The 11,449-nt window shown below is 54.4% G+C and overlaps 3 protein-coding genes across 3 annotated transcripts; 2 read left to right on the top strand and 1 right to left on the bottom strand.

Annotated features, from left to right (window-relative positions):
* The first annotated feature begins 111 nt into the window (after positions 1-111).
* BO94DRAFT_539671 (uncharacterized protein) lies at positions 112-919 on the top strand. The gene is made up of 3 exons (XM_025612750.1): positions 112-488; positions 548-812; positions 901-919. Exons 1-2 carry the CDS (start codon positions 134-136, stop codon positions 760-762), a joined length of 570 nt encoding a protein of 189 aa, XP_025462883.1. The 5' UTR covers positions 112-133; the 3' UTR covers positions 763-812; positions 901-919.
* A 1,717-nt stretch (positions 920-2,636) lies between these two features.
* Positions 2,637-7,904, top strand: BO94DRAFT_265767 (putative eukaryotic translation initiation factor subunit eIF-4F). The gene is made up of 5 exons (XM_025606519.1): positions 2,637-3,390; positions 3,602-6,967; positions 7,027-7,110; positions 7,174-7,550; positions 7,607-7,904. The coding sequence occupies exons 1-5, from the start codon at positions 2,728-2,730 to the stop codon at positions 7,749-7,751; spliced, it is 4,635 nt and encodes a 1,544-aa protein (XP_025462882.1). The 5' UTR covers positions 2,637-2,727; the 3' UTR covers positions 7,752-7,904.
* A 1,368-nt stretch (positions 7,905-9,272) lies between these two features.
* On the bottom strand, positions 9,273-11,111 carry BO94DRAFT_265687 (universal stress protein). Its single transcript, XM_025606518.1, has 2 exons — positions 10,618-11,111; positions 9,273-10,558 (listed from the first exon to the last, which is right to left on the bottom strand). Exons 1-2 carry the CDS (start codon positions 10,869-10,871, stop codon positions 9,478-9,480), a joined length of 1,335 nt encoding a protein of 444 aa, XP_025462881.1. The 5' UTR covers positions 10,872-11,111; the 3' UTR covers positions 9,273-9,477.
* Between the last annotated feature and the right edge of the window lie 338 nt (positions 11,112-11,449).

The raw sequence follows: 11,449 nt of genomic DNA, 5'->3' as shown, positions 1-11,449 counted from the left end.
TCATAATAACCGCATAGGCCGCCGCAAAGCCTACAAGCACAATCGCCTTGTCTCCCACTGGGATACTAATACCCTCCCCCTCCACGACCCGCAGGGCAATCATCGTAGCACCTTTGACGCCGCCGTCGCCAGAATGCGACTTGCTGCGCTCCTTTATGTCCTCGTGCACCTCCTAGCACTAACCTCTGCGGCAATGGCCGGTTTCATGGGGTCTGCATACATCCAGGCAGCCGAGCGACTGCAGCAACTGACTGCGCATCTCGCCCCCGACTCGGTGCGCCTGAATCTGAGTCAACTCACCAACCGAACCGCCCGCCTCGTGGATGCCCACAAGCCGCAAATCGTCCGACTTGCATCTCAGGCGGGGAATGCCACGAAAGACTACGTCGGGAAACATCCTGTCCAGTGTGCGTTTAGCGTCGTGACGTTCTTCTACCCGGTGGGGATCTTACGGGTGGTGGGGTATGGACCGTTGGGGCCTCATGCCCGTATGTTCAGCTGTTCCGTGAAATATCTATACCACATGTGCTAATCCACTACTTAATAGGCTCCATTGCGGCATGGACGCAAACCTACGGGGGCAATCCGGCTGCCGGAAGTCTGCGAGCATATTTGCAGAGTGCGGCAATGAATGGTTATGGAGTGTCTACGGTGTATAACACTATTCGGGGGCTGGTTCTATCGGCTGGCGGGTATCAAGCATGGCGGGAAGCTTCTGGGGAAGGGGAGAAAATTGACCGGGAGAAGAACGATAAGGACTGAGGAATGGAGGGCCTAGCCAGCATCAATCAACGCAGGGAGAATTTGCAACTGTAAGTAATAATACCTAAGCTGTGGCTGTCTGTGTTTACGGAGTACTTTGCTCGGGAAGCCCATGCTGAACTGCAGACCGATCAATAGCGTCGGCCCAATCAAGGAAGGAAAAACTAATATCTAGTTAGTCGGCCGGCCGATGTCAGGCATGCGAGCACACACCACCCAGGCGAGATCGCACAAAACCCGAAAGAAATGCTATAAATAAACCTGCGGTGTCTGCTATCGATAGGGATCTACTGGCCTGTTTATGTGGTAGGTGGGAGCTCGGGGGAGGATGCATGTCGGTATCTCCTTGGAATGCTGGGAATCGGATTAACGTGGGTTGTGGGTGTGGGTGAGGGTGATTGTTGACCGGGCGATCGGGTGCATGGTTGGGTGCTCGGGCGTGGGAGGCAGCGAAAGAGAGATCGGTTTCCGCTTCGTGATATATCGGGCTCTCTGTCTCTCTCTGCTTTTTCTCTCTTCTTTTATTTTATTTTTTATATTTTCTCTCCCAGAATGCCTTTCTCCCTTGCCCACATTCGTCTTGTCTTGTTGGCTCGGCTCAAACCTTGATTGTGTGAAAGTAGCCAGTGAATAATAGTAATGCCATCAGCTGAAGAGTCGTCTCGAGTAACACAGAGAAGGATGGCGGTAGAGGAAGACCCGTAGGATCTAGTAAGGTGTGGTGCTGCGGATGATGCCTATGACCGTATCATACGGTATTCTCAGTAAGCTCCTTCTTTGTGTGGCAAACAGCAGACCTACCTATTCTGCCTGAGGTGTCAACTCGATTTAAGATTCCATGATAGCATACAGCGTCATGGCAATCGCTCTGAGGATGATGACCCGGAGTAAGGCATCGGGGATAAGCAGCAGTAACCGCCGTGCGTGCTCCAGCTTGTTTTAATCACCCTCTTATGGCTTGGTCGGCGTTTGACCGAGTCGCCACGAGCAATACTACTACTAGATACTTACGATGTTCTACCTAGTCCAGGTAGAAACCGCCAGGCCGAGCCTGGGCGTCATGGTACGTGGAAAGTGGTAAGAAGCATGTAAGATGTAAGAGGGTTACCAATAATACCAGCCTTGGCCTAGTGACATCCTTGGCTCAAATGGCCCTTCGCCGCCTTGACCCGATGGGCGGAGATTCCGTGTGTCGACGGTCGAGAGGTAGTCTACTGTGCCAGTCCGTCGGAGAACAATAGTGAATCAGAAGGCGCAGTCAGTCTGACTCAACACAATGGGGTGATTCACCGTCATCTAATTATTCTGATCCTTTCACTGGTCAACCTGGAATTATTGACGTGGTCCAGCCACCGCTTCCATTGCTGGTTGGGTGTTGTTCCGTGCACTTGCACTGGGCGGTTGCTTACCCGTTTGGTCTGGCGGGTGTACTTACGCCTAAACCCAAACGGTAATTAAAAAAATCAGAATGGTAAAAAAAAAAAAAGAGCACCACCACCACCACCAACTTTTGCCGGCCAAACACCAAAAGGAAAAAATAGGGAACCGAAATCTTTTCCCTCCAACTTCTCGCTTTCTCCCCCCTCTTTTCCTTTTCTCCCCTTTCCTCTTTTTCTACCCCAGACCCATCGTCGTTGACCACGACGTGATATCTTTCTTGTCCTGTGGTCTTCCCTTTTTTCCTCCCCCCCCTTCCTCCCAGCTCGTCTATCTTGACGACAATCCCCCCTCTTCCGATTTCCTTTCCCGTTTCGTGTGGGAATCTTTGGATGTGCGGTTCTAGAGCGTGTACCTCAGACTGCGGTAACACGCCCTTGACATCACCTTTACCCCCCCCCTCCAAAATTTCACAACTCCTAACAGCATCTTCTATCTAAACAGACTTCCTGACTACTTCGTCCTCTCTTCTATCCCCCCAAGTCAAACCTACCAGCGCTTGAATCTTCTCCGCGTATCACCTGTCTAATGAGCTCGATCCCTCCCAAGTCAGGCCTTCAACCTCAAGGACAAAGCACCTCGACCCAGGCCGCTTCCTCCACACACTCCGCTGCTGGGAAATCTTCGACCCAGGCACCGGTTCCCACGCCCTCGTCTACGTCGACGACGGCCCCTCGCTCCTACGCCAACGCCACCAAGAAGTCCGCGACGGACTCGACCGCCGCTCCCGTCACCGTGGGCGGCCCGTCGCAACATGGGAAGTCGACTACAGCATCTCCTGTGAGCGGCAAACCCATGCAGCAATCCCAAACCACCGGCGTCACCATCGTCAATGGCGCCCCGGCCCCGGCCTCTCAGGGCGACCACACCAGAAAGCCGTCCGTGACCATCACATCCGCTGGCACCTCGGGCTACATCCCCAACGGTGGCCAGACTGGTCGTCCGAACAGCCTGCAGTTCGGCTTTGCCAACCAGCAGTCTTCTCCTAATATGGGCAATCCCGCTGTCTTGGCTAGCCAGCCTCAGTCCGGTCTTGGTGTCACTCCGCCCATGAACCCTCGTGTGACCTCGCCACAGACGTCTCCTTCTCCCATTCCTCAGCCCGCTTCGAGCGGTGGCCGGCCACCGCCGTCGTCGTATCAGACTCAGGGCAACGTGCCGAACTTTGGTAGCTTTGGCGAGGGTGATAACGTACGTGCATATCTCTTTCCCTTGTCTTCCCCCCCTCTCTTTTGTTCGATCAGCCACCCTTGCACAATATGTCAGCGATGGGCAAAATAAGGAGATGGGATGAATTCCTAGGCTGAGAATGAGGGATGTTTTGGGGGCCCCATCACTTTGTCTTGGCATTCCACCGCGTTCCCGCCCCCGTGAAATTTCGTTACTGATGATTATGCGCTAGCAGCAGATGCGGCCGGCTCCTCAGGCACCCCTTGGTCCTGGCGCTCAGTCGACCCATCTGCGCCGCGAATCCTCACAGTCAACCCACAGTGATATGACCAACCATATGGGCAGCGGTCCCGCTGGCCGCGGCGGTTATCCCCATCAGGGCGGCCGTGGACGTGGATATTCGCAGTCGAGCTATCAGGGACAGATGCCCTACTCCCCGGGTCCCAGCTTCCGTTCGACGCCCAGCCAACCCCGTGGCGGTCCCAACATGGCGCCTCAATTTCACGGCCCTAACCAGGGACGCCCGTTGGCACCCTTCCCCAACTCTCCGCACCAGGCGAGTCGCAGTCCGGCGCTGGCCAACGCACACCCCACGACCCCCCAAATGAACCAGGTCCCCATGGCCCATGCGCAGATGCCGCCTCAACCCTACTATGGCCAACCCATGCCCCAGCCTGTGAGATCCCACCCCTTCCAAAAGCCCCGGCGTGGTCCCTTGAATCGAAAAAGAGGAAACCCCCGGTCACTGCCTGCACCCCGTTCTTCTCTTGCTCTTTCTTCCCAAATCTCTCTCCCTCCCCCAAATCTGGCACCAGAAAGTGGGCATTTCGAACGCTATCTAACTTTGATGAAAAACAATCAGGCCTATCCCGGCTTCGACCCCGCCTACGCTTACTACCCCAACTATAACATGGGAGTCAACCAGTACATGCCCCCGTCCCCGTCGAATCGCCCTGGCATTCCGTACAACCCTCAGGGCCCGTACATGCCGAACCAGTACTCGGTGCAGCCCCCCGCGCAGGGGACGGCCTTGTCTCGTAGCCCATCGCAGGTTTCGAACGACCGGCCTGGGTCTAGCTTGGGTCAAGGCCAGCCCCCTGCTGGTCCTCCCGGTCCCGCTCATGCCCACAATGCCAGCCGTTCATCGAACAGCCCAGCCCCTCAGAAGACACCCTTCGTTCTTCCGACCAAGAAGAGCGCTATCGTCATCAAGGATCCCGGCAGTGGCGCTGTGAAGACGTTTGAGAAGGCCCCAGCCTCTCCCGCCCGTGTCACTCCTTCTCCCGTCAAGATCGCTACCCCGACCTCGACTCCTCCCCCTCGCACCGGCAGCAGCGCCGATCACACTCGCACGGACTCCAAGTCCACTAAGACGGATGAGGAGAAGAAGAAGGAGCTGAGAGATGCGGTGCGCCAGAAGATCGAGCAAGATGAGGCGGAGCAGCGTCGCAAGGCCGAGGAGGAGCAAGCGGCCGCTAACCGCAAGAAGGAGGAAGAAGAAGAGGCGGCGCGCAAGAAGGCCGAAGAGGAGGCGGCTGAGAAGAAGAAGGAGGAAGAGGAGGCCGCACAGAAGAAGGCCGCCGAGGAAGAGGCGGCGCGCAAGGCCCTCGAGGAGTTGAGCTTGAAGGACAAGGCGACCGACGCCAAGGCCGAGGAGCCTTCCAAGCCCGCAGCTGCCCCTGCTCCTGCTGATGATGACGACATTGACTACGATGCCATTGAACGCGAGATGGCCGAGCTCGAGGCCAAGGAGCGTGCTGCGGAGGAAGCTTACTATGCCAAGAAGAAGGCTGAGAAGGAAGAGAAGGAGCGCAAGGAGAAGGAGGAGCTTGAAGCCTACGAGGCCAACATGAAGGCTGCCGAGCGTGAGGCAGAGGCATTGGAAGAAGCCCGCGAGAAGAAGCGCCAAGGTGGTGTCGTCGAGGACGACTCGAAGAGCAAGGAGCTCTTCCAATCTCTCAAGAAGGGAGGATTTCCTGCCACCGAGGTCAGCACTCCTGGAGACAGCGGCACGGCCACGCCCGCTTCCGATCTGTCCATGGGCCCCCCTGCTAAGCCTGCCAGCGCTACAAAGCGCGACAAGCCGGCTGCCCTCAAGTTGGAGACCACCAAGGCCGTTGAGCCTCCTCAGCCCAGCGCGGCTATGAAGGCTCTTCAGTCCGCTCGGTTTGTCGAGGACCTCAGCAAGGTTGCTTACCCTTCGTCCATTGTCTCTCCTAATCCTGCTCTGAACGCCAACGCGCCCGCCGACCGCAAGTTCCACTACAACAAGGAGTTCTTGCTGCAGTTCCAGGAGGTGTTCAAGGAGAGGCCTTCCCCCGACTGGGATGCCCGTGTGCGTGAGACCGTGGGTGACAGCGACTCTTCCCGTCCTCAGTCGGCCCGGACGCCAATGATGGGTGGCCGGAACTCTTCGCGATCCGGTGGTGTCACTCAGGGCTTCCAGATGGGTAGCTTCGGCCAGCCCGCCAACCGCAACAGCCTGCCCCCCGGTACCACTTCCGCCGAGCGCTTCGCTATGTCGAACGCCGCCTCCACCAGGACTTCCTCCATGGGCGGCAATCCGTTTGGCGCGTTCGGACGTCCCGGTATGGGTATGGGTGCTCATGGTATCAACCGCACCAACTCTGCTAGCGCTATGCATCCCGGTATGCCCTCATCTCCGCGTGTTGGCTCCAACCGCGCCGGCACGCGCACCGGCAGCAAGCGTGATAAGCATCAAGCCAAGAAGGAGGAGGAGATGGCCAAGTCCATGCCTCTTACTGCTGGACTTGACATCAAGCCTATCCAAGTGTCTAGCACTGGTTGGAAGCCTCGCAGTGTTGGTCAGGCTGCTCAATCTGCTGCTGCTGCTGCTGCTGGCCCTACTCCCGCCGGTGCTGCTCACATGCCCCCGGATATGGTGCAGCGTAAGGTCAAGGCTGCTTTGAACAAGATGACCCCTGAGAACTTCGATCGTATCGCCGGTCAGCTCCTGGAGATCGTTTCTCAGTCCAAGGACGAGTCTGATGGACGTACTCTGCGCCAGGTCATCCAGCTCACCTTCGAGAAGGCCACTGACGAGGCCCACTGGGCTTCCATCTATGCCAAGTTCTGTAAGCGCATGCTTGAGAGTATGAGCGCTGAGATCAAGGATGAGAACATCCATGATAAGAACGGCAACGTTGTCGCTGGTGGTAGCTTGTTCCGCAAATACCTTCTTAACCGTTGCCAGGAAGAGTTCGAGCGCGGTTGGAAGGTCAACCTTCCTCCTAAGCCGGAGGGTGAGACCGAGGAGGCTGCTATGATGTCTGACGAGTACTACAAGGCCGCCGCTGCCAAGCGTCGTGGTCTTGGTCTTGTCAAGTTCATTGGTGAGCTGTACAAGTTGGGCATGCTGACGGAGCGTATTATGCACGAGTGTGTCAAGAAGCTTGTCGACTACGAGGGTATGCCCGATGAGGCCGAGGTTGAAAGTTTGACCAGCCTTCTGCGTACCATCGGTGCCAGCCTCGACGCCTCCGAGAGGGGACACGCCATGATGGACGCTTACTTCCAGCGGATCGGCCTGATGGTCCAGACCCCTGGCCTGCCTAGTCGTCTGAGGTTCATGCTTATGGTACGATTCGCTTCCCCCGTTGCGCACAGATCCGCGAAGCTATTGCTGACTCGTTTTAGGATATCATCGACCTGCGTACTGCTCGCTGGCAGTCCAAGGACTCCGACAAGGGTCCCAAGACGATCCAACAGATTCGTGAAGAGGTATGTAGCCGGAACTTCTGAATTTGTATTCACGTATCCTTATTGACCTCCCTTCTTTTTCAGGCTGCTCGTGCTCAACAGGAAGCCGATGCGGAGCGTGCTCGCCAGCAGGCCAACCGTGGTAGCCGCCCCACCATGGGTCGTGGTGATGCTCGCAGCTACAGCGGCTATGGAAACCAGGCCCCCCCGCAAGACTTCGCATCCAGCAAGGTTGGAAGTGACGATCTCCGTCGTCTACGGACGACCCGTAACACCAACCAGCCGATGTCTTTCGGACCGTCCAGCATGCTGGGCTCCCGCAGCAACAGCGGACGGAAGAACCTTGGCCCTGGCGGCAACTTGGTTCGTGGCAGCGATGACAGTGCTGCTAGCAGCCGGACTGGCACTCCCACCGGCAAGAAGGAAGACAAGGAGGCCGCGTCCTCGATGAACGCATTCAGGTGAGTTGATTCCAAGGACCGACCCTTCGGGTGGAATCGTACTAACTCGTATGCAGTGCTCTGGCAAGCTTGGAAGACCGTGACAACATGGCCACCTCTCCTCCATCGAACCCCACCTCCCCTCTGTTGACCAAGTCGCAACCCGCGGTCGAGCGCCGACCCTCCAAGACCCCGTCGAAGGACGGTGAGGAAGCATCATAGATTCTGTCGCAATGATAATGAAAAATGATTCCGTTCTTCTGGAAAGATTTCTTCTCACTTCTTTTTGACACCTAGTCACGACATGCCCGTCATGTGATTTGAAATGAACATTCCTCTCTAATCTTCTCGTCCATGATTTCGGCGAAAACCAAAAAGATCGGTCGCTCATATTATTCCCGTGGAAATAGAGGGGACTTCCGACATTCTCTTGTACAATTCTGTTGCTACGACCCATAACGGAGGTGGAGGTTCTTGAATCTAGCGAGATAGGTTGTTGGTTCGCAGGAGTGTCTATTGACCTGACTATGACTTCATTTCTATCATCGCTCTTCTTCCATGTATCGTCCTCTTTGTGTCTGTTTGTTTGTTTCTTTTTTTTTTCTTGCATTTTTCAATACCCGGAGAGCTTTGACGGTTTCTCCTCTCCGACGACGTTGCAGTTGATACCAGCGTCCAACCGGGGCGGGACTTGCAGGCTAGCCACGACCTTTGTTTATGTCTTGCGAGAGAGTTTAGTACCTTACTACTTAGTCATGTTGCTTTCTGTTCCCACGTTTCTGTGCATTGCATCTACACTGGTTCGGTGTGTTGCTGGCGATAGCTTGCAGTGTTCCTATGCTTTTTTCTTTTTTCCTAGACAAAAATCTCGTTAGAAAAGTTTCTTTTTATCATTCATTCATTCCTCATCTTCCTTCCTCCCTTCCCTTCCCCGATCGACTGTCTCATTATAATCACCCACCTACCTACCTAGTTTTACCCTTCTTCCCTAACTCACTGTGTTAGTTCCTTGATTCCGGGTGTCTGTGTGTGTGTGGTTGCCCACGATGCTCGATGATGATCACTTTATCATTTTTTTTTCTTTTTCGTTTTTCTCATTAATACTAACTAACTAATTAGTATTACTTTGATTATGCTTATGTCTATGCTTATGCGTATGCTTTACTCACAAATCAAAAATTTATCCTATTTATCCAGGGAATGAGATAACGCGTAGTAGTAGATACTAGTCAGTCGTACATTAATTCTTACCTTTCTTATGATCGATAGTATGAAATCTCACGACTTGCTAACTAGACTAAAAACTACAGCTGGGTGATGGTCGGTCTTTGTATGTCAACAGGGTTGGGTTGGGTTAGGCTAGGTAGAGGACTTATGTAGACAATGGGTGTTGGTTTTATGGTGGGTGCTTTGTTATGTGTTTTTTTATGTGGGAAGTAATGGAAGGATGATGAATGAGCATACGAGGATGGACTGTTCTTACTATTCAGGTTGGGAAAAAGAAAAAGATGGAATGCTAGGTAGGTTGGAGACTGCATTCCGTGATTCAATAGATAAGAAATGTAAAATTGTCTTCGCTGACTAGCATGGTCTATGTGTGCTGGCGTGCTTGCGGTCTATGACTCGCTGACTGAACATCACAAAATCTGAATGTAGGGAAAAAAAGAAATTCATCAAGTTCCATGACCGCCCCTTGCAGCATTCACGCTGCTGGGGCGTGTCCGGTCAATCCCGTGGATGTCTTTATGATACGAATTTAACCATGTACGTAATGCTGTAGATCCCCATAGTGTCGAGTAAAATGGAGATGCTGCCAGATATTCTTACGCGTAGAGATGGCAAGCCGAGTGTTACCCCCTCTGACGTGTTGATCTGTGATGTGGATAGGGTAAAATGACCCAATTGTATATGATAGATGGCGAGTTCCGTGTGGATGTGCTTCGACCGCTCAATCGCTTTGCTTCTCAGAGCCATCCGGAGAAATATCCTCAGTCACGATAAGCGGGACCGTCACATTGGACGAGGGCGCTCCCGCAACGCCCTCAGTCAATCCGGGGACATTTTGCGTCTCAAAGAATATGTGATTGCTTGGTTCTGAAGGCTCCTGCTTGGGTGAAACGTCCTCGTGGTCTTCCACGTGCGATACGGTAGGTTCGTCATCGGAGCCGGTATCAACCTCGGAATTTTCCACGCTCCCCCCAAGAGGGCTCCGGGAAACAGGGCCAGGTGAACCCATCGGAGAGGGTGATTCATCATGACTGACACTGCTTCGCTCCGATGTAGAGAGTGAGCTCCGTGAGTTTGTGTATGTCTGAGGCAGGCCAAGAGCGGCAGCCACAGCAGCCTCCTCGTCAGGCAGCTTTGACACACTGCTGTCCCGGCTGGAGCTTCTGTCGAAGATATCGCTTCCCCGTCGCTCACTCATCTCCAAGATGTGATTATAGTTGCGTCTGGTGGGATCTGCGAGACGCTTCTTTTTCTTCTTTTCCCGCTTAGTGGATGGACGAACCACAATAACAGGAATGGGCGATTGCTGTAAGCAATATTTCGAAACGGAGCCTGGTAGCAACCCTTGCACGCCGCCTAGGTTGCGGCCTCTAGTGCCCACAATCAGGACGGCGGGCTCATAAATCCTGATCATACGTTGGATGATGTCCTGAATTTTGCCAACAGCCAACTCCAGAACCAAGCTGATCGCCTTCTCATTCTGACTGTTCTTCTGTATCACTTGTTCGAGCAACTTCTCCGCTTCCTTTCGGTATTTTCCTGCTTCGACTGCGGCATCACTTGCGATACTGGAATCCTTCTCTACCGCACGGAGACAGACGATTTCATCGCCATCGTCCACCAGCTCATCGATGAGCCACTCGAGCGCGAAATCAGAGTAATCGTTCTGGTCTGTTCCGCAGAGAAATGTCCGACTGCGTCGCGTGCTTTGGTATCCTTTGTGTTTGTAGTTGAGTGTTAAGGAGAAATCTGGCGCATCGGGGTTATCAAACGTATCGAAGGAGACGCCTCGTTCGTAGGTCCTGAAGTAAACAATGAGTTAGAATCATGATGGAAGAGGCCGCAGTCCGTAGATACTTACTTAGGTGGAGGAGGTGATAGCCCTCGCCCAGCAGCCTTGGCCTCCTTTTCATACACATGAGACGGTGAACGCTTGCGGCCTGAGACGCTAGCAGACCGACTGGGGGGTTGGGACTCCGAACCGCCGATATTGAACTGGATGGATTTCCGTCTAGAATCTCCACGTGAAGGTCGGGTCGGGATTGACCCGGTTCTGGTACGCCCCGGGACTGGAGCACGGCCTTCTAGTGATGGTTTCGCGGATGTAGATGACATGATGGATTGCGCCCGGTTGGTGGACTTTAGTAGAGGAGGGGTCGAGGTGGTATCGGTTGTATCGGTTGCCGCTGGTGAAGCTTGGTGACCAGAAAATTTCTATGTGAAAATACGCAGATGGCAACCGGGAAATGAGGAGGTCAAATCAGAGAGCAGCTCAGCCACCGTGAAGCTCCAGACGTTCAGCCAGTGGTACGATGCGCGAGACGCAGACCATGGTTTGGCGGTGCAGGTATCAAGGCGAGCTCCCCGGGCAGGGATGCTTGGACGGCGAGCTCGAGCGGAACGACTAGCTGCGTAGGCCTAGGTGGAGGACAAGAGAAGACAGGCTGTCAGAGTGGAACGATGGAGTTGCAGGTACGGAAGCCGGAAGCAGAAGGAACTTGGAACTTGGAAGGAGACTGGAGAATAGGAGGAGGCCCGGAGCGGGGCAGCCGCCCCCGGGCGGTGAGACAGAGCCCGGTCACGTTGCGATAACCTCATGATTGCCGAATTAATCCACGACGGCGTCCACGGGGGAAAGTCATTGGCAACCCCTCTCTCTACAACTGAGACTGCGTGGTCGTACAACAACCTCC

This window comes from Aspergillus sclerotioniger (genome assembly GCF_003184525.1).
Source record: "Aspergillus sclerotioniger CBS 115572 chromosome Unknown BO94scaffold_37, whole genome shotgun sequence".
Lineage (NCBI taxonomy): Eukaryota > Fungi > Ascomycota > Eurotiomycetes > Eurotiales > Aspergillaceae > Aspergillus > Aspergillus sclerotioniger.
This window is presented reverse-complemented; position numbering and strand designations above follow the sequence as displayed.

Bases quoted from the DNA above. Each gene is read 5' to 3' on its own strand.
- BO94DRAFT_265767 (XM_025606519.1), top strand. From the start codon at position 2,728: ATGAGCTCGATCCCTCCCAAGTCAGGCCTTCAACCTCAAGGACAAAGC. The intron at 7,111-7,173 runs GTATGTAGCCGG...CTTCTTTTTCAG, and splicing joins TCCAACAGATTCGTGAAGAG to GCTGCTCGTGCTCAACAGGA. The intron at 7,551-7,606 runs GTGAGTTGATTC...ACTCGTATGCAG, and splicing joins TCCTCGATGAACGCATTCAG to TGCTCTGGCAAGCTTGGAAG.
- BO94DRAFT_265687 (XM_025606518.1), bottom strand. From the start codon at position 10,871: ATGTCATCTACATCCGCGAAACCATCACTAGAAGGCCGTGCTCCAGTC. The intron at 10,559-10,617 runs GTAAGTATCTAC...TGTTTACTTCAG, and splicing joins CTATCACCTCCTCCACCTAA to GACCTACGAACGAGGCGTCT.
- BO94DRAFT_539671 (XM_025612750.1), top strand. From the start codon at position 134: ATGCGACTTGCTGCGCTCCTTTATGTCCTCGTGCACCTCCTAGCACTA. The intron at 489-547 runs GTATGTTCAGCT...ACTACTTAATAG, and splicing joins ACCGTTGGGGCCTCATGCCC to GCTCCATTGCGGCATGGACG.